This window comes from Columba livia, chromosome 1 (genome assembly GCF_036013475.1).
Source record: "Columba livia isolate bColLiv1 breed racing homer chromosome 1, bColLiv1.pat.W.v2, whole genome shotgun sequence".
Taxonomy (NCBI): domain Eukaryota; kingdom Metazoa; phylum Chordata; class Aves; order Columbiformes; family Columbidae; genus Columba; species Columba livia.
This window is the reverse complement of record NC_088602.1, coordinates 106975364-107003147: the sequence shown is the minus strand read 5'-3', so window position 1 is coordinate 107003147 and position 27784 is coordinate 106975364. Positions and strand designations below refer to the sequence as shown.

Here is a 27784-nt window from a genome sequence, read left to right as displayed (position 1 = left end):
TCATGAGGCAGACTGGCAGGGGTGACACTGTTGTGGGCGTCTGTTACAGGCCACCAGATCAGGCTGAGGAAGTTGAGGAGGCCTTCTACGGGCAGCTGAGAGTGGCCTCACAGTCACAGGCCCTGGTTGTTGTGGGTGATTTTAACTTCCCCGATGTTTGCTGGAAGGACCATTCAGCCAGCCAGCCACAGTCCAGGAGGTTCCTCCAGTGCATTGATGATAACTTCCTCATGCAGACGGTGGAGGAGCCGACTAGGAGAGGTGCACTGCTGGATCTCATCCTCACTAACAAGGAGGGTCTGGTCGAAGCAGTAAAGGTTGAGGGCTGCCTGGGTTGCAGTGACCATGAGGTGGTGGAGTTCAGCATCTTGGGTGGCAGGAACAGAATAGCAAGTAGAATTGCAACCCTGGACTTTAGCAGGGCTAACTTTGGCCTTTTCAAGCAATTGCTGGGGGAAATCCCATGGCCAAGGCTGCTTGAAGGTAAAGGGGCCCAAGATAGCTGGGTGGCATTCAGAGATTGCTTCTTCCACGCTCAGGATCAGAGCATCCCCACACGTAGGAAGTCAAGGAAGGGAGCCGGGAGACCTGCGTGGTTGAATAGGGATCTGTTGGGTATGCTCAAGCAGAAGAGGAGAGTTTACAGGTCATGGAAGCAGGGGCTGGCCACTTGGGAAGAATATAAGGCTGCTGTTAGAGGATGTAGGAAGGCAGCTGGGATAGCCAAGGCCTCCTTAGAATTACAGCTGGCGAGAGGGGTCAAGGACAGCAAAAAGAACTTTTTCAAATACATAGCAGATAAAACTAACACCAGAGGCAATGTAGGCCCACTGATGAATGGGGTGGGTGCCCTGGTGGCAGAAGATACAGAGAAGGCAGAATTACTGAATGCCTTCTTTGTCTCTGTCTACTCTGCCGGAGGCTGTCCCGGGGAGCCCTGTACCCCTGAGACCCCGGATGAAGCCAGGTCAATGGAGGAGTTTGCTTTAGTCGATGAGGACTGGGTTAGGGAGCAATTAAATAGTCTGGACATCCATAAATCCATGGGTCCAGAGGGAATGCATCCGCGGGTGCTGAGGAAGCTGGCTGAAGTCATTGCTGGACCGCTTTCCATCATCTTTGCCAAGTCTTGGGAAATGGGAGAGGTGCCCAAGGATTGGAGGAAAGCAAATGTCACTCCAGTCTTAAAAAAGGGCAAGAAGGAGGACCCAGGTAATTATAGACCGGTCAGCCTCACCTCTGTCCCTGGGAAAGTAATGGAACAGCTTATCCTTGGTGCCATCTCAAGGCATATCAAGGATAAGAAGGTTATTAGGGGCAGTCAGCATGGCTTTACCAAGGGTAAGTCATGCTTGACCAACCTCATAGCCTTTTATGAGAATGTAACAAGGTGGATGGACGATGGCAGAGCGGTGGATGTGGTTTACCTTGACTTCAGTAAAGCCTTTGACACAGTCTCCCACAGCATCCTCACAGCTAAGTTGAGGAGGTGTGGTCTAGACAATAGAGTAGTGAGGTGGATTGCAAACTGGCTTAAGGAGATAAGCCAGAGAGTGGTAGTCAATGGTGCGGAGCCTAGTTGGAGGCCAGTATCGAGTGGAGTGCCTCAGGGGTCAGTACTGGGGCCAATATTATTCAATATATTCATTAACGATTTAGACAAGGGAATAGAGTGTACTATCAGCAAGTTTGCTGATGACACTAAGCTGGGAGGAGTGGCTGACATGCCAGAAGGCTGTGCTGCCATCCAGCGGGACCTGGACAGGCTGGAGGGTTGGGCGGGGGATAGCCTAATGAAATTTAACAAGGGAAAGTGTAGAGTCCGGCATCTGGGCAGGAACAACCCCAGGTTCCAGTATAGGTTGGGAAATTACATATTAGAGAGCAGTGTAGGGGAAAGGGACCTGGGGGTCCTGGTGGATAACAGGATGGACCATGAGCCAGCACTGTGTGCTTGTAGCCAGGAAGGCCAATGGCATCCTGGGGTGTATTACAAGGGGGATGGTTAGAAGATCGAGAGAGGTCCTGCCTCCCCTCTACTCTGCCCTGGTGAGACCACATCTTGAATATTGTGTCCAGTTCTGGGCCCCTCAGTTCCAGAAGGACAGGGAACTGCTGGAGAGGGTCCAGCGTAGGGCAACGAAGATGATTAAGGGAGTGGAGCACCTCCCTTATGAAGAAAGGCTGAGGGAGCTGGGTCTCTTTAGTTTGGAGAAGAGAAGACTGAGGGGTGACCTTATTAATGTTTATAAATATATAAAGGGTGAGTGCCATGAGGATGGAGCCAGGCTCTTCTCGGTGGCAAACAATGATAGGACAAGGGGTAATGGGATCAAGCTGGAACACAAGAGGTTCCACTTAAATTTGAGAAGAAACTTCTTCTCAGTGAGGGTGCCAGAGCACTGGAACAGGCTGCCCAGGGGGGTTGTGGAGTCTCCTTCTCTGGAGACTTTCAAAACCCGCCTGGACATGTTCCTGTGCGACCTCACTTAGGTGTTCCTGCTCCAGCAGGGGGATTGGACTAGATGATCTTTTGAGGTCCCTTCCAATCCCAAACATACTGTGATACTGCGATAACCTTTTTAAACTATTGTGATCCCCAACTATTCCCCAAATAGACAGAAAGCAAGTTATTCCATGAACAGCATTATTAAAACCCATTTTCCCACAGACTCATCCCATTTGTGCCTTGATCTCAGCTGCAGATCAGTAACCCTAACTTCCTCCTCTCCATACTCCCCCCACAGGGTCTACTAGGAGGTGTTTGTCAGGTTGGTAGTTCCTATCTATAAGTATGATGACTGGTCACCAGCTGTGGCCAAGGAGCATATGGAACCACTGAGTTGTGGCTGCAGAGGGCAGTGGCCTGGGTGCCTCTGTCTACCCCCATCCCAGGTGTCCCAGAGACTTGCCAAGATTCAGTTATCTTTGAGACCTCAGCTCCCTCACCAAAGTGTCTGCAATCACCAATAGATTCAAAAGCTGGCAGGGAGAGCCTCAGTGGCGGATGGACAGAAAAGCCAACAGTGCTCTTGCCAAAATTTTGTTTCCTTATGCAACAATGCAAAAAAGAAATAGCACGATTATTCTAAACAGTGTCCTTTTGATTTTAAAATACCTGCTAAAAACCTGTTACAGCCTTATACCTTCCACAGAATACCTCTAATTCCAGATTTATGTGCTGTTTGTGTCTTACATCATTACTTTTAAGAAAAGATACAGTCACATGCACTGCATATGTAGCATAAATAACCATGGACATTCTGAGAAAAAGATGTGTTTTCTGCAGCTTCACTTGCACGATACTGTACTAATTTCTTATGCAAAGTTATGAGCAGTTAAATAGAGCATCTTGGTGTATCAGTGGCTTAAAATAAAAAAAGCTTTCAAATTATGAAAAGTCAAGGAAGACTGAATATCTCATAAAATAAATTATATGCAAGTCTTTAGAGGAGAGGGGAGGAAGCTCAGATATCTCTTCTCTTGAGTGTTGGAGAGAGATGAACGTAGCTGAAGAGATATCATTACTCTTAGCTATGATATCATATAAAGATGCTAAACAACACACATGTAAATAGCTTTTCTCCATACTAATGCATTTCTCCATACTAATTAGTCACATCTTCCCCCAAAATTAACTAATTACAATAACTAATTGCCTGAATGCTTTTGGTCATTTTGTATCTTTTCAAATGCTGCTTCAGCTGTGAAATTGTTTGAGAAAACTGGGTATTTAAAATTGTATTTTACACCAAGGGAACTGTCTCACTACTTTGGCAAAAGTCCCAGTGACTTCTGTGGGAGGTTTGCCAGAGCAGAGTATACATTAGTATTCCTTACATAAGAAGCAAGCAAGTGAAAATACCTTCAAGTTTTCAGTGTGGTAAGGTTTTTTTCTGACACTTTAACAAAAGTAATATCTAGAATTATCTTTGCAGGATGAAAAAGCAGAAGGATTCATCAGTCTACCTGAATTTAAAATTGACAGAGCCAGTGAGTGCCGCAAAAAATAGTGAGTACGCTCAGAAAGAATGCAGTGATACAATAGAAAACATAGAGCAAAGCACAAGGTTTTTGCCCTGTAACAGTGATATAATGGACTTCATTTCAATGATCACTTGGTTTTATCACAGAATAAGCTTATACAGGACACGCAAATGCAGTGTGGTTTCTGTGTGCCATCTTTCCTGAAGGTTTTTTTCTTACTTCATCATGAATCACAGTGCTTGACGAGTGCAAAATGAATTAAGAGCAAGAAGGCTGCTTGCCTGCTTCTATCTTCCTAGTTTTCCTTCCTTCTGCTATTTCCTCTCTGATTTGGGGTTGTTTTGTTTGTTTCTTTGATGGTGGCTGGACAGTGTGTGTGTGGAACCTTCAAGCTCAGTAAAGAGCTTTAAGCGTAATAAAGAGACTAAATAAAAAAGTCCCCAAGTTCATACCCAGGCATCAATCTTTAATGTAACTCCAAATTAGTTAGCATCATCTCAAAGTTTGCTGACACAGTGTATCAGTCCTAAGGCAAAGTAAAGCAAACAAAGAATGCCAGATATTTGCTGTATTTTTGAGGTATGACCTAAAGATCTCAAATAAATTTTATTCTCACCTAGCTGTGTATGATGCCATCCAGCTTTGTGCCATTGCACAAATCCATTTCTTATCTAGATGCAGCTTCAAGCATATGTAGAATGTGACATGTACATAATCCCCCAGAGGTATTTTTAGATTCATTATTGTTCAAAACTTTTTGCCTTGCCTTGTAATGGTTTTTGCTGTTCTTTTAAGTTTATCAAGACTGTAGAATCGCTGAAATTTGTACAGCAAAGCAATTGCAAAAGGAAAATGATACGATTTTTAGTACATACAGTTCTGAAGAAGACACTGACCTGGTATCGGTTGGTCTGTGTATCTCTTCAGGATGAACTCTGCTCTTCTTTTTGGTCTCAAAGGGCAGAAAATAGAAACTGCATTAAAAAAAATAATAATAATAATACATCAGCTTGGGCTTTTTGTCCTGTGTCCTTGGGCTACATTGCTTCATTTTTTCTTTTTTGTTGGGGCAGCAGCATAAAGTCAGCTCATTTCTCAGAATTGCACCCTGCTTAAGTTGTTTTTTTTTTGTTTACTCGATTTGGTATCTACTGGATAGTAGAACATAAAATGTAGCTATTAAAATTCCTTGCTTGGGTGGTAGATAAAGAAAAAAACTCAAAGAATCCAGACAACAGATGCGGGAACAATTTTAAGAAGTCAAGTTTGGGGTCTCAGTAACTTGATATTTCTAAACTGAACAGATGTCACTGTACATCTGCTTTCAATTGCATAACATTGTGTCATGCTCCAAGGCGTCAGAGGAATTCTTTTTGTCTCAATTTTATGTTACCTTCACTAAGAGTAACTTTCCTGGATATCAGTTTCATATCCCTGGTTTCTTAAAACCTATTTTCATATTTTTAAATATATGTACATGCACAGACATGTAAGAAAATTGCAAGCATGATACGCATGAAGAACATCATCACCATTTTTCTGAGATACAATGGATTAGAGAGAGTGAGAATGTTTTTATTATATGTTTATGTATGTATAAAATCCATTGTATCTCAGAAAAATGATTATATTCTTCATGTATTGTGTTTGCAGTTTTCCTTTTTTTCTTTAGGACTGTTATGCATTTTTTGCTCTGATTTTAAGAGAGACCTTCAGCCTATTCTCAAAAATTTTTCTTCCATACTGTAAATTATTAATTACTTTCACATGTATTTTCTGGATCTTCAAGTACTTCATCATAAATCGTTACCCAACATAGTGAAATTTTTTTTCTAGTAATTTATTTCATATTACAGATGAAATGCAGTAATTCTCTTGGCTAATCATGTTGATAACTTTGGTGGAAATAAAAGATGAGATGTAATGGCCCATTGCTTAGAATGACTTCAAGAACACACTGTTGATTTATAACAGCTTTTCAGAAGTCAATCAGTACATCACATTTTTCTGTTTGAAACACAGTCATTAGAGTTAAAGGTAATGTCAAGCTCTTGGGAATGTGAGAAATTACCAGGACTGAGACCTTTTCTGTTGTATCAAATGGATTGTTCAGTGAATTTTCTGTTCAGAAAAAAAATTACACCTATAGGTATATCAGTCCAGTTGCCTGATAGATAAAATTATATCCTTAACTGGTTAACTTTATCCAAATATAGTACACTGCAGGTGATTATTGAACAATCTTTATGCACCTATGGATCAAGTATTATTTAGAAAGGGGTATTTGAAGAGCACTTTACTTGCTGAAATCTGGGACAATCCTAAAAGCTGTATGTTTATATACTGTGTGGGGTCATCCAACAACTCAGGAAATCTGAACTTATCTCATTCCTTGGTGACCACACTATCTTATATTTTAATCAAAAAGCATTGTGCCATCACATTTTTATAATTATGTTTTTCCTCTACAGTGCATTCAAAGCCTGCCATCCTAAGATCAAAAGTTTTTATTTTGCTGCTGAACATCTAGATGATATGAACAGGTAAGGAAATCTAGCAAAGTTCAAGGAACCATTCCTCAAATGTGACACTTCTTGGAGCTAGTAATAACACAGTGATGATAAATTAACATGTTAATCTAGAAAGTTAAATTTAATATTGAGAAAATAAGGGCAGAGTAGCATTATTTCTGAGTGCCTGCATATGCTAAATATTACATTAAAGCAAAACTTACTTCTTTCTTGAAACAAAAGTTTGAAGATTTTTAGAAACAAATTCCGTTTTTCTAAAAAGAAATAAATGCAGTATGTGAAACAACATCCGAACAAAATTTCAGAATTCTAGGTTTCTGTAAATCTGCTGTGGGCTGTGTGGCACCTGCAAAGGGGCAACGTCTGCAACTCTGGTTGCTAACATACTCCCAAAGACAGGTGATGCTTTCTCTGGGGATGCTTCTATTTCTGGCCCTGAAGGAAATGAGAAGTTGTGGAAAGATTTAAAGCAGTCACTGATGTTTTTCTCCTGCCAGTCTTGAAAGAAGAGATAGAGGCTACAAGGAATTAATTTTGCAGATTGTCTCTACTCTCTGAATTTAACCTACATGTTGAAGTGAAATTGTTGTTCTGTTGAAATTTAGTGGTAAAAATCTCAGCAACTCAAAAAGAAAAAAGACTTTAGGTATTTAGCTTTTCTGCACCTATTTTAGGCCACTTGTGCATTTTTTTCAGGAAAATATTTGAGACTTCAGCACAAAATAAACATGGTTCCCTTAATTCATTTGAATGGTAAATTAAAAACATGAATCTTTTGTCCATTCATATATTTGGGGGATCATTTCTTTTATTTTCACAATATAAGCTGAAATGAATTCATTTCAAAACAATACGCCATTTTCATCATATGACAGAGGACATAAACAAATATCTATTGTTGCAACCTGAGGACTGGTCTATCTTAGTGTCTGTGGACATCCTCGCTGAGCTAAATTGCTTTGAAAACAGGGGAAAAAGGAGATAAAACTCAATCCATAAAACTGTTAGGAAGTGCTATAATCATATTTTAATCTCTCCTGTGTGTACTAGACTCAGCTACCTGGCAGAGCACCTTCAGGGTACTGCCAGTTTTTTACTGATAATATTTGACTGGAGAAGTATGCCAATACTCTAGTATGCTCGCTTTCCTTTGGAAGTAGCTGTCTGTTAACATTTTTTCAAAAAGTTCATGCATGACTAAGGCTTACTTCAAAAGTCTCTCTGCAGTTAGAAAACTTAAAACCTTTTTTGTTGGTTTGTAAAATTCTAGGCTTGCCTTTCCTTGATAATTCTGTCAAGTCAGTCACTCAAAATACAATTTGCTTCCCAGCAAACAGAATAATGCCATGGTCTATTTGGCATATCCTGAACCACAGCAGTAGATAAATCATTTCTGTCAGCAGGTCCTCAGTCAGTATGACAAAGTACCTTGTTTCTAAGAATAAAAATTGATTCTGTTCAGTAATCAGAAAACAGCAGCAAATATGAATCAATTCTTTAAAAATATATTGCGTGGTTTAAACCCCAGGAACTAAAAGATTTTTAACTTCTCAGCATAAATACTCTTTTTATCACATTTTTAAATAAGTGCTTATTAATTCATTTAGAATGAGCTTGACCAAATTTTGATCTGAGTTATACGTAAGTAAACTTAAAGCAACTCTGTCAAGATCTATGGATTATTCAAAATTCTTACATCTGAGTTGCCATCAGTGTCATAATTTTTTTTTCTCTTTGTTTAATATATTGGAAAAAGTATTTCAGTTTCACAAACATAAAATTATCTCACTATATTAGAAAAAAAATGCGGGTTGCTGAAAAATAATCTTTCAAATGCAGAAATAATAAAATACTTCTTGTCTAAAAGCATTTTGTAGCCTAGCTGAAGTCAAACACAGAATCAAGTTATTAAGTTAAAACTCTTTCAATCAATTTATTTTCTTTTTTTTGTCAAGTTTCTGACATATATTTTAATTATGTATCATGAAGTAATTTCAATTCATTTTATACTTGAAGAAGGAGAAATAAAAGTAGAAAACTACTGATACAGAGTCTAACTGAAAGTTCAAAATGGTTCAGTTCCTTCATTCCTTGTATATAATGATTTAGTGTTTGGTTTATTTTATCTACTCACATATAATGGGTATTTTAATCTTGGGCAACCCTGTCACTATTCAAATTTCTTACTAATTTTATGACTGTGCCACACCGTTATGTTGCTAAGGAGTCTGGAGAGCTGTGATCACTGAACTTCATTGTAGTGGCATCTGAAGTTCCTTTCATGTGCATGGTTGCACCAGCGAAAGTGTTCTTTCTACCTATATAACATGCTTTTTCTGGGTCAGAAGAAGGACAGAATATTCTTTATTGATGCAAAGCACTGTTTTGATAGTGTAAGTGTATAGAATCGTAGAAACATGTTTCTTGTAAATTCATTGTTATCCCCATTCCAAAAAAATATTCTGATGTAGAAGGCAGTCCATATATTTGTGCTTGATGATACTATGTGTATCTTTGTTCTGATTTTCCATGCTAACTGTGCATGCTGCTTATGGACCATTTGTTCTTTACACAAAAATCCTGGTCATCAGCTCAGAGGCAAATGCATCCTTTTCAGGGTTGGTCAGCTTAAACACAATACTCTTATTCTTCCTTTTTATTCCAAACTGTCCATTTTTTTAAATAATTACATGTATGGCTGCCAAAATTATATCTGCTGGGCAGGGAAATACAGTGAGTAATTTCATGTGGAATTTTTGTCTGAGAGCGTCCTTGACCTGCTGTAACTGAGCTGTCCTCTTTCTGTTTGTGACATTGAGTATCTATGTTGATAGGAACTTTCTTTCTCAGTGTAGCTCTATGATCAAGAGGGAAGATGACAAGTCAGCTTGTAATATTAGTGCAGAAAATGTCTCTGGAAGATTTCATTGAAGAAGGCCTCTAAAAATTCTCCTGTATCTTCTACAGGCTTCTTCATTCTGGTTAAGCTGCAGTTGGGTACTCTTAAACACTGTAAGATATCCATATTGCCATGTATCAAGTTTGACCTATATCCTCGAGCTTTATGATTAAGGACAATTTGACACCCTGCTTTGACTTAAAAGCGTCATCTCTATCTGGAGCATGAGATAAGACAGAAAAATATGTGCTATTCTTCTGTGAAAGTGCCAATACTGCATTCCTCTTTACAGAAGTTACAGGTCTACAGAAAGATTATTTTTTAAGGCTGTTCTATGTGTCATAAAATTGTTTCAATTAAATACTGACAAGAAATGTATGTGCTATTCTTAAAAATAAAATAAAAAAAAAAAAAAGGAAAAACAAAACAAAAAAACACCAACAAAAAACCCTAGATGACTGCTGCACCTACCAGGCAGGACTACTTTATTAATTGTTATACCTAACAAATAGATTGTATAATTCTCACAAGAAAATTAAAGCTGCATTTCCAGTAAGGAAGAAATATTTTCTTGGCCCCTTGCCCTTTAAAAGTCACAGTGGCTACCGGGACACAACACACCATGGGGAAGAAAGATTTAAATCTTCCCCCCATGTCCTAGGGCTTTGTATCTTTTAATATTCATAATCAAAATTTGTATAACTGGGCACTTAGCACTGGGAAAAAAAAAGTTCTTTGTAAAGCAGGCACTCCTCTTCTGGTCTGCAGGAGGTCTTTATATTTCCCTGTGATATGAGCCCAGTGCATTGGATTTTCAATACGATTCTAACTTGAATGAACCATAACTCTAGCCATGCTTTATTATAATAATATTAATTCTCTAACCATACCAAATCTAACCATATCTAAAGAAGCTGTAGCAGCCACATATCAGAAAATATGCAGAAGTTGTCAATACCATTCTTTTAGTTTCTAACCTAGCAAGCCACTCAAAAGCCATGGCTGATTACAGTGTACCACCAAGCCGATACATTCTCATTCACCCCACAGGCAGGTAATATTCCAAACCATGACACAGCTCGTGATCTGCAGAAAATCATTAAATGTGAAGTCAGTCTGCTGCCTCTCTCTCAGACTGTTACACATTTCCTGAGTTCTCATTAGATTATACTTTTCAGGAAATAACATTTTTCTGGAAACGATCATCTACCACACCTGTAAGTGGTATCAATTGACTCTCGATCAAGTATTTGTTAGTTTAATTTGTTACCTCATTCTCACGTACGCTTAACAAAAACTGCTATCTCATATTCAGGAGAGAACGAAGATTTCCAACAGGAGAACATCCATAGGTGTATCATCTAATACTTTGTGGTTAGCAGCCCTATCTAAAGAGGCTCTGTAGGTGGCTGTGCTGGGGGGTGGCAAGCTGTGAGCTGAATTGGGAATGTGAAATCCAAAATAGGTGAGGGGCGAGCGAAGGTTCACCTCCGCTATCTGCCATGCCATTTGACAGAGCAGGCACTTGTCTTCTGCTGGATTACTCTTTGGATGTGGGCAAGTCAGTGGCCTTTGCTGGTTCCTCAGCAGCACAGGACTGGAGTGCTTTGGGTGAGGTTCCTGCTTCAGTGCCTCCGATTTGGACAGGCAGAGCTTTTGAGACAGCTGAGCTTTATTCCCCGAAGGAAGCCTTCACATATCAGGAGTGTGAACCTAAAAGATAGCTTTGAAGTGGATCACCTTTCTGCTGTGAAGATGTGAAATCATTATCTGGGTCATGATTTGTTGGATTACTGTTCCTGTGTGCCAGTTATTTTTAAAAGTGTATGGCACTCCCTAACAATTACAACTGATAAGTTTCTTCAGCTTCCCTGTTCTTCTGGCAGAAATTTTTATTGTATGCTAACATTCAGTATTCTGTAATCACTTCAGGAGTAAATCTCTAGCTTTCTTCCCAAAGTACAAGGATTTATGGACCATTAACATGATTTACAGATCATCATTGCTATTTGTGGAAGGACAGTGACAGGAGTTAATTTTGAGGAGAGCAACTGTATTGTATGATCTAATGTCTGCTTACCCTACACTGAAATGTTGTGAAGGCTGGCATGCAGGAGTGATTACGAAGGTGTCCACCTTGCTGAGACAATACCACAGTTCCCATGCATACAGTGGGAAAATGAAACCCATCAGACACAGTTTTCTGAAAGAGGAGTTTCATATTCGTGATGAAAATGCAAACCTGACTTCAGTTATCTTTCTGTATACCCTAGCAGTAAAATTATAAGCCAGTAGCTTGGCAAACTGGGCCTGTCAAATCCTGACTATGGGATGTCTTGAGCAAGTAATTCCAGGTTTACCATGAAATGGAGAGCTGTGGGAGATTGTCACAGTGGTTTAAAGCCTTGTTGATGGAAAACCTGATTTAGTGTAAGCATTTGGATAATGAATACACTGAGAGCCCCGTGGGGGAAGGGAGCAGGTTGAAGCAGTGCATTGCTACAGGCAGTTAAGTGTATGCTTGGGCAATGACAGCCCTGCTAGAAGAGAATAGCAATAGTTTGTTTTGTTATTTTTTGTTGGTGTTTTGGTTTTGTTTTTCTAATTTGTGCAGCTTTTTTCAAGCATTTTTTCAAGTCTAAGTTGAGGTTAAAGTCTTAGATGTGAATTGCATTAAGGCAACTGTCTTTTTTCCCCATTTCTCTGACATGAACACAAAGGTGAATTCTGATATGCCTCCTTCTCTTTGTACTTGGCACTGTAGGTGAGCTCTAAAACACATAATGGCATAATTAAACCTCACTCTCTGTTTGGGAATGAACCTGTTCTTTTGACTGCTGGTTTTTGCTCTCTTCCTCTGCTAGGTTGCCAATTCAGGCCTTAAAATATTGCTTACATCTCTGAAAAGTGGTGGTTATTCTTAAGAAATCAGAACAGCAGGAGTATTGGTGTGATGGCATATCTGTTAGCAGCAGACTTAATAATTCTTTGATTATCTCCAAATCCTTTATTTTACAGGTGTTTGACATCATATGTGGTTTTCCATTGGAAATAAAATCTTTGCTGTGAAAACAATTTGTTCAACAGCAAAATCAAAGATCTTTGGAGACTCCCTGAGTATGAAAGAAAACAGCTGTCTAACATGAAAAATAACATTGTCCTGAATCTCCTTCAGATGCTTCTAACTTTGTTTTTTGTAGAAACGCACCCTAAACTTTAGAGTCTGGATCAGTATAACTGCTTTTTTTAATATTATTTCAGATGGCTAAACAGAATTAACATGCTTGCTGCTGGCTATGCAGAAAGAGAGAGGATCAAACAAGAGCAAGGTAATGTGGTGTTGTTTTGGTTTCTTCAGTGTAGCTCATATCACAAGTTCCTCTGTTCTTCTTTCCCTGCTGTGTATCAGGCCTCATTCTCACCATCTGAGAGTGATTCACATATGGCTATCGCTGTTGTAGTTTTAGAGAATTCCTTCTCTCTCAGGGGTTTTGATTAGCTCCTTCAGATTCTGGTCCACAGACAATTGGTTTATTTCCGAGAAGGGCACAGAAGGTAGCTAAAAGCAGCAAATGGACTGGTAATAAGCTCTGGCATGTGGTACCAAGGAGACTGTGTCCCCTATCAGAAGAAACTTAAGAATCTGCAAACTGAAATTTTTCAAACATTGCATTTGGTGTTTGAATTCACAAAGAGCAGGAATGCATGAAATTGGTCTCAGGAACAAAACCATTTTTCTAAAGCCTGTTAACATAATTGAATTTCCCCTAAAGACTTTAATTTTAAGACCATTTTTCGTGTCTGTGATTTCTGCTGGTATTGCTATATTGAGGTATGTGCTAAAGCCCTGTTGGCATTTCATATGGAGTTGCAGATTCACAGCACTTTACATCTGTTTATTTTTGATGTCCAATATTTTGCGGGTTTAGAAAAACAGCATATATAAAATAATTAGTCACTTTGCTTTCGTTTGCTGCAGTAGACATCCTGTTTGCAGATGGGAAAAGGAGAATGTCAGTCATCAGTTCTGTTGGAGAGGCTGTTTCCTAGAATTGCCAGTGACATGGATCCACAGAAGCGTTAGTTTTCAACTAGGTGGTTTGGCAAGTGGCTGGCTTTTGAATCCATGCTCTATTTTACAGAGGTACCTGGCAGCAGGCACCAGAAATTTGCAGTGGTCATGATGATCCAGAGCTTATCCAGATGCCTGTCTGCCTGCTGCCCACTGAGTCAAAACCTCACTTTCTAATTCTGTGGTTCTGCGGCCTTCATCAATAAGGTTCTGTCTTTTGGCCCAAAAAGCTTATAGCTCAGAGCTGCAGCAGCAATGTATTTAATCTAGTCTTTTCTTTACAAAGTCTATATTTCTATACAATTTTTCAAGGAGGATTCTGTTCCAAAGGCTATCAATAGGCTTCAAAATTGGCCACATGGTGTCCTCCTTGTCCCCCAAAGTCAGGGTTCTGTACCAACCCATGTGACAGCAGCCTTAGCCATGACCTTCTGGTCTGCTAACATGAGGAGGAAGGTGCACGTGGTCTGTCTCTCTGCAATTTGTGGCTGTGGTGCCATTTTCCTGGAAGATGCTGTGCAAAAAGCTCCTTTCCCCAGTCAGAAGCAAGGATGACTTCAGCAGCTAGGTAGAAACATCAAGAGAGTAGGTTATTCTGCAGTGGTAGAATATTGAAAGACAGCATCAGAAAATTATGTCTGCCTTGATTCATGCCCTGGTTGCCTCACCACAGAGCATCCCAAAGGGGTCAGCCTGGAGTTGAAGAGCAGTGGCTTACAGACTACTGCCACAATTGGTGGTAGCAGCGTGCATGGAAAGGGTTTTGGATGTTCTGTCATTCTAGGACATAACTAGGTTGTACCTACTCTTGCCTCATTTCTAATTATGTCTCCAGTAAGTGCAGCTGCTTACACCGTGAGTGTTGCCCACCCCATTTTAGTGTGCTATGGTCCTTGGCACATCATGTCATTCATAACACCAGGCCCTCCACATTCACACAGCCCAGGACAGCAGCACCATGCTCACTGTCCCTCCAGTCATGTTCTCAGCACCTCACCAGACTTCAAAATCAGTTTGGGAATCTGTACTCCCCAGGCAGTCCTACAATCCAGTTTGGAGGGACCTGTATGCCACCTGTCACTGCTTGAAGAGGCCATGAACAAACTCTGAATCTTGAAGTCCTCTAGGAAATCCTCCATGTTAATATTCAAAGCCAAATTCAAACTTTTATTGACAGCAAGTTGGCACTAGAATTACAACAGGTGGGACAGTCAGGGAAAAGGTGTATGAACAGTTATGCTAAAACTGTCAAAGTGCACAATCGCAGACATGATGCACTTTTCAAAATCCAGATGGATGTGCAGAAATATTTTTGTTACCAGGCAATCACTGAGTAATAAATTAGAAGATGATCCAGCTCATAGACATGAGATCATGTAGATTCAGGCCTCATGTTACGTATTATTAAAATATCTCTCTATTGAAGATAATCAGTGAGACCCCTCTTACTATGGAACTTATATCCCAGGTACTAATGGAGCAATTTGTTACAGCTCTAATGTCATTCACTCAGATTGATTTATCATATTCAGGTGGGTAAAACTATATCCTCTTTGTGTTGCTTAGCTGGTTTTAGTGTGGGTATCAGTATAACATTCACCCCTCACTGCCGTACAGTGTTTTTACACCTCTGGTGGTTATCGTTGGCTCCCAGCACAGGGGCTATTAAACAGCTCAGTAGTGTCCCCAAGTAGCAGAGGCATCAAGTTAGCAAAGTAAAACCTCTCTATCACTTCAAGTCTTTCTGCAATTATAAAAACTGTGAAGCTGGAATTTTCTGTATTCAGTGACTATCATTTGTCATTTCCATATCTGATTTTACAAAAGGTCTTTTATTTGTGTTCAGCTCAGCCCTTTGCAGCAAAGCTTTAGAATGCCTCTCAAACAATTCAACAGTAGTTGTCAAACCTGTTTCATTTAAGAGCTGAATGGTTCTGAATCTGAAGTGCATAAATATATTTCAAGTGCTTCAGAGATGCACGAATCACCAAATTGTGGATGTACTGCTGAATAAAATGTCACATTCTGTACAGAACAGTTGTATAAAAATACCATCAGCTTTCCATATGAAATACAATGAATGTTAGCAATATGGCAAGGGACTTCCTTGGATGGAGAAGTTAGATAAATGCTTTCCGGTCATATAAAATCAGATCTATCTTATATAAATAGAAAATATTTAATTGGTAAATGGTAGGTCAGTGTTAGTTTATATGTAACATATGCAGTCTATTGCTCATTCAGAAAGCTTCCAAGATACGACCAATGCATTGAGCTTGTCTGTCACCGAACTGGGCACAATCACAGAGGCAAATATGGCAACTGACTGATAGCATTAAAGACATTTTAGGTAGACTCTAATGAGTCAGTTGGCCAAAGGAGAATATTTTTAAAACTGCTAAGAGGCTATTTTCATACATTTCATCTGGAAGATGACCCTTGTGACTGCAGGATTTTTCTAGACAATCTGTAGGCTGCCAACAGAATTCCTGGTCTGAGGTAAGGTGCACAAAAGCCCCATCGTACGGTGCTTTATTATGTGTGGATTTGACAGCAAGGACATCTTTGTATTTTTAGCCAAAATTGGAACCTGCACTGAGGCTGCTAAATTTTACTTTCAGAATAAACAGTTGAGCTTCAAGTCTGCAGAAATGTCACTGAGTGATGCAGTTCTGACAGGCCTCTCACCACACATCATGCCATTAGGCTTTGCTGTAATAGGAACAAACATGCTTATATGCCAATATTTTCAGGTGGTTTGAGTTGCTGGAAACAAATTTCCATAAAACTAAGAGTGATTGAAAAAAGACTTTTCACAGATTTAGGCTTTTGTTCACCAAAAATTAGTTATTAGCAGTTTTCTATAGATGAAACTGTTTGGAATTTTTTATTTCACAGTCATGAAAACTTTGTTTATGCTATTTATTTATTATACCATTTAAAGACAATGTCTCGGCTATAAGCTTGCATGAGGCAGATCCAGACACTCAAACAGAATTGTTAGTGCTTGGAAAAATTAAATAGATAAATAAAGCTGTTCCCACCATTACTACAACCTAAAAATATTCAAAATTCTGGGGACAACTGTTCAAGATGGCATCATTTAAAGGTAAGTTTTGTTTCAAATCTGGAAGAAGATGAGGTACAGTAGATCTTTAATCATACAACTCAATAATCGTCACAGTAACAAAAAATCATTACAGCCAAATTTATATGTTGTACCAGCTTGGACTTTTGGTTTAGATTGTTTATGAAGCAGCGATCAATCTTCTCATCTATCAAAGAGAAAGTAGTAAGTCATTCAGTTCACTGAATACTTACTAGGGGAAGTTAAAATTGTCTGTGATTGCTCTGTGAATAGTCTGAGCTCAAGTGTTCTGTTGTACAGTGATTTACCCAAATACTAGAAGGTAATACAGTCAGAAACAAAAGTGACAACAGAAATGTTTGCACAAGTCTTACAATGCGTAGAAAAGTTAAAGTTATCCATCTTGAGCCGAGTTGGCAGTTAAGTACTTTGCTTTTGTAAGGAATGTTAAAGTCTGATGTCCATTTAGTTAGATGCTGCTCTGCTTCAAAAATATTTTCAACAGAATAAATATGAGTTCCCATGTGGTACATTTTTCCATGTGATTTCCCCTTTGAACAAGCTATCAAAAATATGAGATGGGCTTGGCCAAGATTTGATTTCTTGACAAAATGAAGCCTCATACCCCATTAAATTTACCCTACGAGATCTGTGTCCTTTGTACTTTCTCATCCATCTTTCAGAACTCTGCACTTAAATGTCACTGTCATATTTTTCCTTATCATACCACCTTTATGTTCTTGCATGGATAACAGGGCAGCAGCTGTTTTATGAAGCAGATATGTGATATAAAGTTTTTCTGTCTTAAATGCAGCAATTTGTTAGTAGAAATTGAATTGAAAATCTTGGATAGCCGGTAGTATACAATGGAGAAAATGGGTAGAAAAATAGCATTGATTATTCATGTGTGCAATGACCTCTACTTGTTTGATTTGCTAGTTGGTGTTAATTACATTTGTTAATTTTATTTGCAGTCAACAACACTTAAGCAAGCTACATTTTTGATCTTTTCTGTTCAAAGAACACTTTCAGTATTTTCTAGCCAATATATGTCCAATCATAATTATATATATGGCTGTATAAATACTTGAAAATCTAATACTTGTATTAGGAGTGTTCTGAATACATTTTGTGTTCATAAGGTGTGCACAAGATTTAAATTTGTGGTTTATTTGCAGGTTGTTGTTTAATATCTCTTCAGTGATTAGATTTAGTATACACTATAATATTTTGAATTTTCCCTCTTTAGATTAAAACAATTCCTAATTTCAGCAGCTAACATTTACAAAGTCAGCATTCACTAGTATTTAACTGTCAGTAATACCAAAGATGGAGTTTCCACTTGTCTTTTATGAAAGCAAAGTCTCTGATATACAAATGTATCCAAATGCATTGGTAGTTTTTGATCTGATCTGTATGTGACTTGTAGATTACTGGAGTGAGAGTGATAAAGAGGAAGCTGACACTCCATCAACACCCAAACAAGACAGCCCACCACCCCCATACGACACATACCCACGGCCTCCTTCGGTAAGTCACCTAAAACTGTCTCCAGGAATGATGACATAAAGTGTCACTTTTTACCTGCTCTCCTGCTTAAAAGCGTGTGAGTGTGCACATTATGGCACTCCCTAGTATAGTTTTTGAGCCAGTATTGACTTAAGGCATTTGTTAAATAACATGCATCCCTAACTTCAACAGCCATCATTGCTGTTTTCACTGGTTTGCAGAAAATGTGGATTTATAAACCCATTTGCTGTACAAAATAGATTGTTACAGATTTCTTTGTGTTCCTCATTCATGATAGACCCCTACTCATGCATGCAACCCCTCACTGCCCCCTTATCAACTGCTCTGAGAAAATGGTGTTACCTCAGTAACAACTCAGACTCCTCTCTAAGGCTCCAACAGTTGTGCTGTGAAGCTTCACAGTAACAAATTACACTTGAATTTCCAGAGAAACGCCAACATAAAGATGTTCTGTCTTACATTGCAAACAGTGATACCAGTTGTTCTGTCATTGTGAAAAAGTAGGTTTCTCTATAAATTAGAACAAATGGGGTTTTATTTTCTTCTTGAAGCAGTTATAGATATGAAACCAGAGTATGGACTTCTAACTTTTCCTGCACTGGCAATTTTAATTTTCATGTCCATATACTCGGACAGTGTTAACAAATGCATTTTACTTGGATATAGGTTTTTAAATGCGAAAATTGGAATGAAAAATTGAGAGAGTCTGGGGAGAGTGTTCATGATGTTTAATTTGAATACAATACTTTATCTTCCAAAATCATAGATCTTTGAACTGCACTGAAGCATTGCAAACATGATTCCAAATAAATTTTTAGCAAGATAGGCTGCCAACAGGCATGTGGATGGCATTTTTAAGATTCTTAATGGCCTGGGCACATCTCTTCTATGTCTTCCATAGTGCCATATTCTGCAAAGTTTTCTGCAAATAACTGTGTTAGCTTATTTTATAGACTAAGGGATATAATAAAGATGCTTATTATGAGCAAGTATTGGTGTTTGACCTGCAGGTCAAAATGTGTAGATATAGGGATGCCTTAAAGTGAGGATCAGGGCAAGTTAGTCAATTAAGCCTGTGCCTTCATTACTGAACTGGATACCACCAGTGACATTGAAAAGTACATGGTTATTACTAGCAGTAGGTCTTGGTCTACGCTGATCTGAAGCTTGCTCCCTTGCTAACATTGTAGATGAGCTGCACAAGCCCTTACGTGGAGCCAAAACACAGCCGACTCTCATCCACGGAGACCTCCCAGTCGCAGTCGTCGCACGAGGAGTTTCGCCCAGAGGTGGCAGGGAGTGCCACTGACTCGCCGGTGCGCAAGACAGCGAGCCAGCGGCGCTCCTGGCAGGACCTCATAGAGACGCCACTGACGAGCTCGGGACTCCACTACCTGCAGACGCTGCCGCTGGAGGACTCTGTGTTCTCCGAGGCAGCCGTGGTCTCCCCTGAGCACCGGAGGCAGTCCACCTTGCCCACCCAGAAGTGCCACCTGCAAGATCACTATGGCCCCTTCCCCCTCGTGGAGGGTGAGCGGATGCAAGCGCTGAATGGGAATGGGGGAAAGCCCCGAAGTTTTACTCTGCCTCGGGATAGTGGCTTCAACCACTGCTGCCAGAGCCTTTCAGTCGGTGCCACCGATCACCACGAAGAAGTGCAACAAAAGGAGGTGGAGGAGGAGGAGGAGGACGAAGGCAAAGCACCAGAAGAAAACCAGGAAGATAAAAGTAAGTATGGGATATTTCTGTGGCTTTTCAAGAGTCTTGTTCGTGTAACATAGAGGTTGCTTTCCCTGTTGCGTGTCAAAAAAACCCAACAGTCCTTCAATATCCCTTATGTTTTACCGGGTCCCCCTTGTCGCACATCTCTTTGATGTGCCTTATGTATAAGGCTTGATAATCAGAGTGCTGCATGACCTCTCATGACCGCCAGACATTTTCCCCATAGGCTTGTCACCAATCACCTCCTACTAGTAATTTTTAGTTATAAATGGATTTCGCTTCCATGCTTTATTCACACTTCCACTTGCACAGTATCTTCTCCCACTGGCACATCTGTGTCTCAGAACATACTTAGTAAGATTTCTAGCCAATCCCATCTGGGTTGTATAGAACACTTGGTAAATCCTGAAGTGCAGGGTCAGGCTGTGATTGTGTAGTATCCAGGTGAGCAGGTCACAAGACAACCCAGAAGCTCTAAGAATTTGAAAAAGAGAGTGTATTTTCCCCAGTTCCTCACCTTGTGATTTACAGGGAGAGAAGGTTAAAAAACATTTCAAACAAACAAATAAATTAATAGAAAACAACTATGTGACCAGCGGGGCTTAAAAAAAACCCATAATGCTGAGTAACTGTCTCTTACATGGCACATTAACTCCGTAGATATTAGTGCTACTTGTCAAAAATAATCCAAGTAAACAAGGATTGGGGAAAGTCCCTGCTCTTCCTGAACGTGTAAACACATTTCCGTGTCTGTTTCATGCTTTGTCCTTCACTGTCATTTATGGAGCTTCTCAGCATGTGTTGCTAGCAAAGTTGAGTTCACGCTCAAGTTGTAGGGTCGGTCAACAAAATCTGCACCCATGGATTGTGGAGTGATGCTGTGATTAAGTCACTTGTAGTGGCAAGGAAGGCGGGATGACCCCTGAAGCTCTCAAAGGGTCTGTGCTATCTGGTTCCTTCAAATTTGATTTTTTCACTGCAGTAAATTAGTATAAAAATGGTAAAGAGATAGGAAAGGATAATGAAAGCTTTGGATAGTTAACTACCTACTTAATTCATTCAGGTTAGCACCTTTGTTCAGCATTAAAATTCATGCGGACCTTATTTAGTCTACTTGGGAGTACATCAACAGTTTTCTGCTGTCCTTATGCTTTAGTCAATAGGTTTTAAACATCTCAAACTCTTGCCTTTGAGAAAACAGTGATTTCTTTTGCTGATATTAAAATTGATGCCATTAAAACTTCAAAACTGCACTATTTCAGTTGTGTTCATGCATGACACTTTCCAAAAAGAAGACCCCATACATTTATTAGGGTAATATTAGACTCTTTCTGACTGTGAAATGAAGCTGTCTAATTAACAGGATTAAATGCCATCAACCATGCAGAATGTTTTATCTTATTTTTAGCCTTCAGTTTTGGTTTTCAAATGGGTTTTACTGATAGCAATAAAAAACTATTTTTAATTCCTCACTGTCAATGAAAAGAGTCAAGGAGAATTCCCAATGGAGTTTCTGTGCTGTTTGGGCATTATTCAGAGAATACTGTTGCAAGGTCTAAGTTGTTAGGTGTTTTAAATCTCAGTTTTAAGGCTTTGGAGTTCCTAGTTGTAACATTTTATAGCATACAATAGTAATACAGGGGTAGTGCTTGATTTAATGAGCCAAAACTTGGGCTCTTCTCCACCTTTCTACGCAAATTTCCCAAAAGGGAGAAAAAAGTTTAATTTTTGACGTGTTCTCCCGGTATATGCATACTTTTATTTTAGTTTGGATGTGGAGGTTTTCTTGGTTGAAGCTTTAACAGGAGATTAGTTTTGAGACATTAATGACCAGCTAGACAGGTAAAATGCTTGTGCTAAATTATTGACCATGAAATTATAAAACCTGAAAGAAAATACTGTTTAGTCTGTTTAAGAGTTTAAGTGTTGAATTGCTTGTTGCTATGGCTGCAATGTTCTGTTTGCAACACTGGCTTTTTCCAGTGCCCTTACCACTAAAAGGCCAGAGGGATTTCATGCAAGTGTTGTTCTCAAGTGCAAGATTCCAGTTTCTCAGCTGAGATATCTGCTCATAACTGCTAAGTTCGCCAACAGGCTAGGTGCCATTGTGCATGCTACATCATTGCCCCCTCACCTCCATTGCTTTGGGAAAAATGACACATTGAACTGGCTAGAGAAGGGGAATCCTTTCTCTTTTATAAATGTTTTAAACCTCACCTTGAACTTTCCTTGATGTGGTATCAGATGAACCTTTTAAATGTATTTATTTGCCTTGCACATTTGTGATCCTGACACAGTTCTGAGTTCTTGGATGATTAGGTGTGTTCTTGTGTGTACATGTATGCGTTTTAAAGCTTAATCATTCCTGTTGCTTGTTGTGGGGGACTAGGAATGCCGCTCCTTTGCACTTGTTGCTGTACAAGTCGATGTCGTTGCCAAAAGTTTGTTTTCTCAGCTTTTTGTTTTTACATTCCCACTTTTAAAACCTCATGAGTTAAACTGAATAGTAAAATGCAGTCCTCTTTGCTCCAACTTCTTTGCAGAATTGTTTTCAAATAACCACACCACAGATTAGGAGCTCCACATTTTTTTCAGATGCTGTTCTCAGCTGCTACAATTTAACATAGTTGTGTTGACTTTCTACTAAAGCTACAGTGATTTGCAAGAACTAAGAATCTGCTGTTAATCACTACATTATGCCTTAAATAGATATTGCAAGATTTGACTGACACTGCAAATTGTTGTGTGTATCAGCTCTGCTGTAACACCTAGATATATCATGGTAAATTGAAAATATGGGTTGTCCTTTCCTATGTTTATCCATTAGGATCTAACTTCGTGATGTGTTCAGTTGCTTTTTTTTTGTCTTGTTATATCACATTAACATTGCACTGCTAACCTGGATTGTTTTGTTTCCGTAATTAAAATGACTTGTGCAAATCATTTAGATGTTCCATATTGACACCCTCCTGTAATAGTCTCTTGCTTCATAACTGAGGAGGATTCTCTTGTGGGATATTTGTGTTTGTCCATGTGTTTGCTTCTGAGGCTACAAAAATGGCAAACATTCAGATGTGGCACTAAACATTCCATTTGCTGTGTTGTTCGGAGGCAGCCTGCACACGGAGGGCAGGTCAATGACTGTGGCACAGTGCATTGTGTTGCTGTGATTCTGTTGTGAATGACAAGTTGGGCCTTTTCAGGTTTGTCTTCTGCTAGTGGGAGGTAATAGAAGGAGACAGCTGTGCATCATGGCACTGTCACCACCTTCCCCTCCGGCCCCACTGCTGTCTGCGCTCTGCATTTCAACAGATTTCATCTCTTAATGCCAAAGCACGCTTCTAGGGTCTTCTTGGGAGACTGGGGGTTTTGATCCAGGAAAGCTTGCTTCAATTTTTGTTTTATTATTTTGAAATATTTTTGATGGTGGTTCCTTAATTTTCAAAGACTTCTTTGGTCTGTAGGCAAGTGACAGGAATTACTAAGGGTTCAGTATGTAAGAGAAGCAGATACTAGCTCTCTACAGAGTGTAACTGGCTGTAGGTTCCCCTGACTTAGCCATGGAAAAACCTGCACCTTTTTTTTTTTCCCATGCTCCTCAAAAAAGTCTTTGGAGAGCAGTCCCTGGGAGTCTCTGGTGCTGTCACCTGCCCAGACATTAGGAAGTGGCACACTGCATACCACTTCTAGGATTTGCTTCTCTGCTTTTTGGATAGGGTGTCTTTTCATACTAGCAGGGTTTAAGCAACAGTGAAATGTGGGAGTCAGGATCAATAATGTGTAGAGCCTGGATTGCACTTACTGGAGTCTGAAATTAATAGGCAGTTCCTTCCATTTTTGAGAGGATACCATTAGTGGTGTCCTGTCATCTGACCGCCTAGTTAGATTTATCCACACCAAGAGGCAAGGGAGAGACCATTAAGATACCGTATCTTCCCCTCTGGAATTATTCAGAGTAGTAAAGGTGTGCATGCCTGGTAATGTTCTTAAATAAGCGGCGCTATGAGAAATGGCAGGTAATGTTTCAAGTTACAAATATTCCTTATGAGGCTGGTGAATACCACGAAGTGCAGCAACCTCTGGGACACTAAGGAGGATGTTATTCTCACTTACTATGTCCACTATCAGCCCTGTACAAACCAGAAGATTTACCAGGGCAGGGGTTTCTTTTTGCTCAATGTCCTTCTTGGCAGCACAGCCCGTGCAGGGTCAGACACTGAAGTAGACTAATGAAATGGCTCCTTTTCTTGAGCTTGGTTTGATTTAACCTGATATTTCATTTCTAATTCCATTTGAGCCTTCCCATGGCACCTGACTGGGTGTTTGCACTCCAGCATGCTCAGGATCATCAGCATTTCATGCCTTGTCTGCTGGGAGGAAACTTCTCTCCCTCCCACTGCTGAGGTGCCAGCTTTGCTGTTAACTCCGAATGAGCTTGCCTAAAAATACTGCCTGGTTGTGTCCAAAAATATTATCTCAAGCCTGTTGGTTCATAATGTAAATGGCTAGTCCACACTGCTTTGCCATGGATAGTTTATATATTTACAATGAAATTTCCATCAGTGGCTCAGAGTTTCAGGAAGGAAGCAACTGTGGAAAAGCAGGACAAGCAGTGGCTGCTGTATCACTTCATCGGCTTTTCAAAGCAGATGCTTTATGTACAAAATGTCTGAAGAAATGTCATGTCTTCACACACTCTTTTTTTGACTAAACCATTTAGTGCTTCATTTCTCATAAGATCTGGTGAGATGCTATGAGAGCTGTTATATTTTAAAATGAGTGGGTGAGGGGACAGCATCGTTGATAATCTAGGTTATATGTCAGGCTAAGCAATTTTTATCCTTGTTAAATTTTAAGATATACATGTTTATCCAAACAGGAATTTCTATAAGCTTTCAGAAGCAATGGTGTATTTGGGAAAATTGTCATCCCAACTAAGAGTTGTTTAGTTATCTTCTAGCTGCCATATGCGTGTGTATAAAAATGTGCTTTAGACTATTTATTATATTTAAAAATATTGATATGAAGACTAACTTGGATAAACAAGTACTGGGAGTAGGTATCTTTCTTTGCGAGCTTGTTCTTTATTTTATAAAGTTTAAATCTTAAATGAAAGCTTTTAGAGTTCTCATATGCAAAAGAATCTACATTAAAGAAGTGGGTTTGTATTCTAAATAAAAATGATGGGATACAAAACTTTAAAATTTCAGTTTGAAGGGAAAAAATCCTGCAGTGTTTGAAAGGCAAATATTGAATCATTTACTGAGTACTAATTCAGAAAGTAATATGAGCTGTCAGCAAAAATAAAAGTAGTTTAATTTTATGCCAGTTAGCATTTTTACATATGAATGGATTTTACCCACAAATATGCTCTTGCCACGTTTTAAATTTGAATCTATTTCCATTGCCTATGCTGCTAAAAATGCAAAGGAGAGGTGAACTCCTACCCTTATTTTGGTTTTAATAGCTTTGGGTGTCATAGCAAACAAAGATCATCTGCTTTTGCCCAAAATATATGGATTAAATGCCTTTAATTTTTCTATTTCTTGGTGTAAGCAAGAGCTGCCACTGCCCTCTCTTATGTCTGGCTGAATAGAAGCTGTCCTTGGGAAAAGACCACTCCTAAGTGGCAGAGCACTTCACAAGCCCTCTATGGCTTCTCTCTTTGCTGTACTGAAGGATAAGTGATTGCGTCCCAGATTGTTGGCCCGATATATCTCAATAGCAATATAAAAAAGCCTGGTTTGTGCTTGCAGATTCCACCCTCTCAACCCAAATGTTCTTTCATTCTGAAGTATAATACAGTTACCTTTCTTTGACAAAGATATATAGCTTCTTTGAAATTGTTTTGTGTAAAAAAAGGAAAATCAGACTTTTTTTTTTTTAAATAGCCTATAGTTTCCCATTAAAAAGAGGATTTTCCTGTTCCAAAATTTACCCTCACATTCATTTTGATTTCAAGCATGCAAAACATACATTGTTTTTAATCGTTTACATAAATCTTCTCACAGCAACTCACTAGAAATTGTTTAAAGACCCTCTCAGATTTGACCACTGCACAATACAGGAGAAAAACATTTTTCACTGGGATTTTTGCAGTACTGGGATAATTCCTTTTTGAGATGCAGCAAGGACTCAGCCTAATCTGAAAGTTTCTAAATGCAAAGGAAACAGACACCTACAATGAAAAAAGTTAACCAGCCAGTGTGTGCATGAGAATATTCTTTCAAAATCTATAATTTTAAAACTTTTAGCTTTATTTTTCCAAAGCAAAAGAAAAAAAAAAATCAAAAAAAACCCAAAACAAAGCAAAAAAAACCTTTCTGTAACTGATTATAACTCATTCAGAAGAATATGATGTGGTACCATTAGGACTGAGAGAACAGAGGAGGATGAAAATGTTTTCAGATGATATCTGTTACATCTCCAGGTGGTACCATCTGCTGTTTGTGGCTCTCAGGTTCCTTCAAGGCAACTGTTAAAACATATGCAGGGATGAACTTGAGGCAGTAGGCCTTGGAAGGACATGGGAGGGCTGTAGTTTTATTGAACTACTACCATGCTGGATTTCTGTAGTGTCACCATGTAAGCATACATTTTTGTTAAATTACTGTTAGTCATGGGAAGCAGGATGAGAGATTAAAGCCCTCAGTGTGGACAGTCATCCTGCTAGAATTTTTTCTGTTGGACAGGGGAATGTGGAGACTCCAAATTGTTACATACCAGTTTTGTTTGGTTTAATGTATTTTTAAAAAGGAGTCCTCGAAGTTCTTGGACTTAAGATGAAGATTGTCTTGGAGGCCTATGAAATGAATGTTCCAGGGCAATTTTTTGTTAATTTTCCTAGCATTGCAGCCTGGCCTTTGGCTGACTTTCCTTTCCTTTTACCCACCAGCTGCTGCTCCAGAGGGTCACAGATCTCGTGTAGGTCATGTGTCCAACCTGCCAGCCCCATGCAACTTCCTTGGATATTCTTTGACAGCGAAAATGGCACTAGTGCTTATGTTTTGGCATCTTAATCTTGTTACTTGTTTCCTAAACATTTCCACTGCAGGAAGGCAATATACAAAGGCTAAAATCTTGGCCCCTTTGAAGGCTCTGGTGAAGCTTTAAGTGTGCTGTGCGTGTCTTGAAGCCCATGAGCTGGAAGTGAATTCAAAGGTTATCCAGTGTAGCTTGGCCCTCTCAGTCTGGATCTGCTATATCTACTGTCCTTAAACATCCCCAGCAGTGGCCATTCTTCATTCCCTCCAGACACTGCACAGAAAACAAAACTGCTCCATTACAGCAGCTCTTTTTCAAGCTGAAAGGTTATTATAAAGGTTGATCCCGTTTGTCTCACAGAGGGTGTTTTCTAGACTTCTGACCACTTTTGCTGAGCTTCCCTGGGTTTTCCAGCTGGCTCCCCCTCCTGGGACGGCAGCATCCAAGCCAGGTGCAGTATGCCTGGCTGACACCAGAAAGATGACTTCACCCTGAGAGTTTTGTGCACTCTACTGTCATAATTATCTGTTTTGCAACCATACTGTACTTCATAGTTGAGTTCGTGCTGTACAGTATCCCAGATGCTTTTCTGCTTAAAGGTTATTTTTTGGTTTGTAGTTGAGCTGATTATTCTTGTGCCTCTGACATACCCACATTCAGTAGCTCATGTTAATAAAAACCTCAGGTGATTTTAAATGTCTAATTAATTGGGCTAAAACCAACCAACAAACAAATATGACATTTTGTAAAACCAACAGCCTGACTAGACAAAAAAAAAGCCTCGTAGACTAACCTAGTGTTTGCCAAACTCTGTGTCTGTTAGCATAGCATTTACCACACTGTTTTTATATGAAACTTGGCAAGGAATCTCATGCCTCCAAATCATTCTAACTTCTGAGACTGTCCTTCAGCAGTCTAGGAAATGTTTCCTCCCACTTTGGTGCCTGTGAATTTTACTAGGTGAATTTTCT

The 27784-nt window shown here is 39.5% G+C and overlaps 1 protein-coding gene across 6 annotated transcripts in view; it reads left to right on the top strand.

Annotated features, from left to right (window-relative positions):
* Positions 1 to 27784, top strand: part of CNKSR2 (connector enhancer of kinase suppressor of Ras 2) — a 218212-nt gene that overhangs the window by 156829 nt on the left and 33599 nt on the right. For all 6 annotated transcript variants that reach the window (XM_065071354.1, XM_065071347.1, XM_065071335.1 and 3 more), the window contains 5 exons: positions 3939 to 4012; positions 6459 to 6530; positions 12679 to 12746; positions 18007 to 18107; positions 19298 to 19835. In XM_065071354.1, coding sequence (XP_064927426.1) covers positions 3939 to 4012; positions 6459 to 6530; positions 12679 to 12746; positions 18007 to 18107; positions 19298 to 19835 — 853 coding nt within the window. The remainder of the gene's footprint in view (positions 1 to 3938; positions 4013 to 6458; positions 6531 to 12678; positions 12747 to 18006; positions 18108 to 19297; positions 19836 to 27784) is intronic.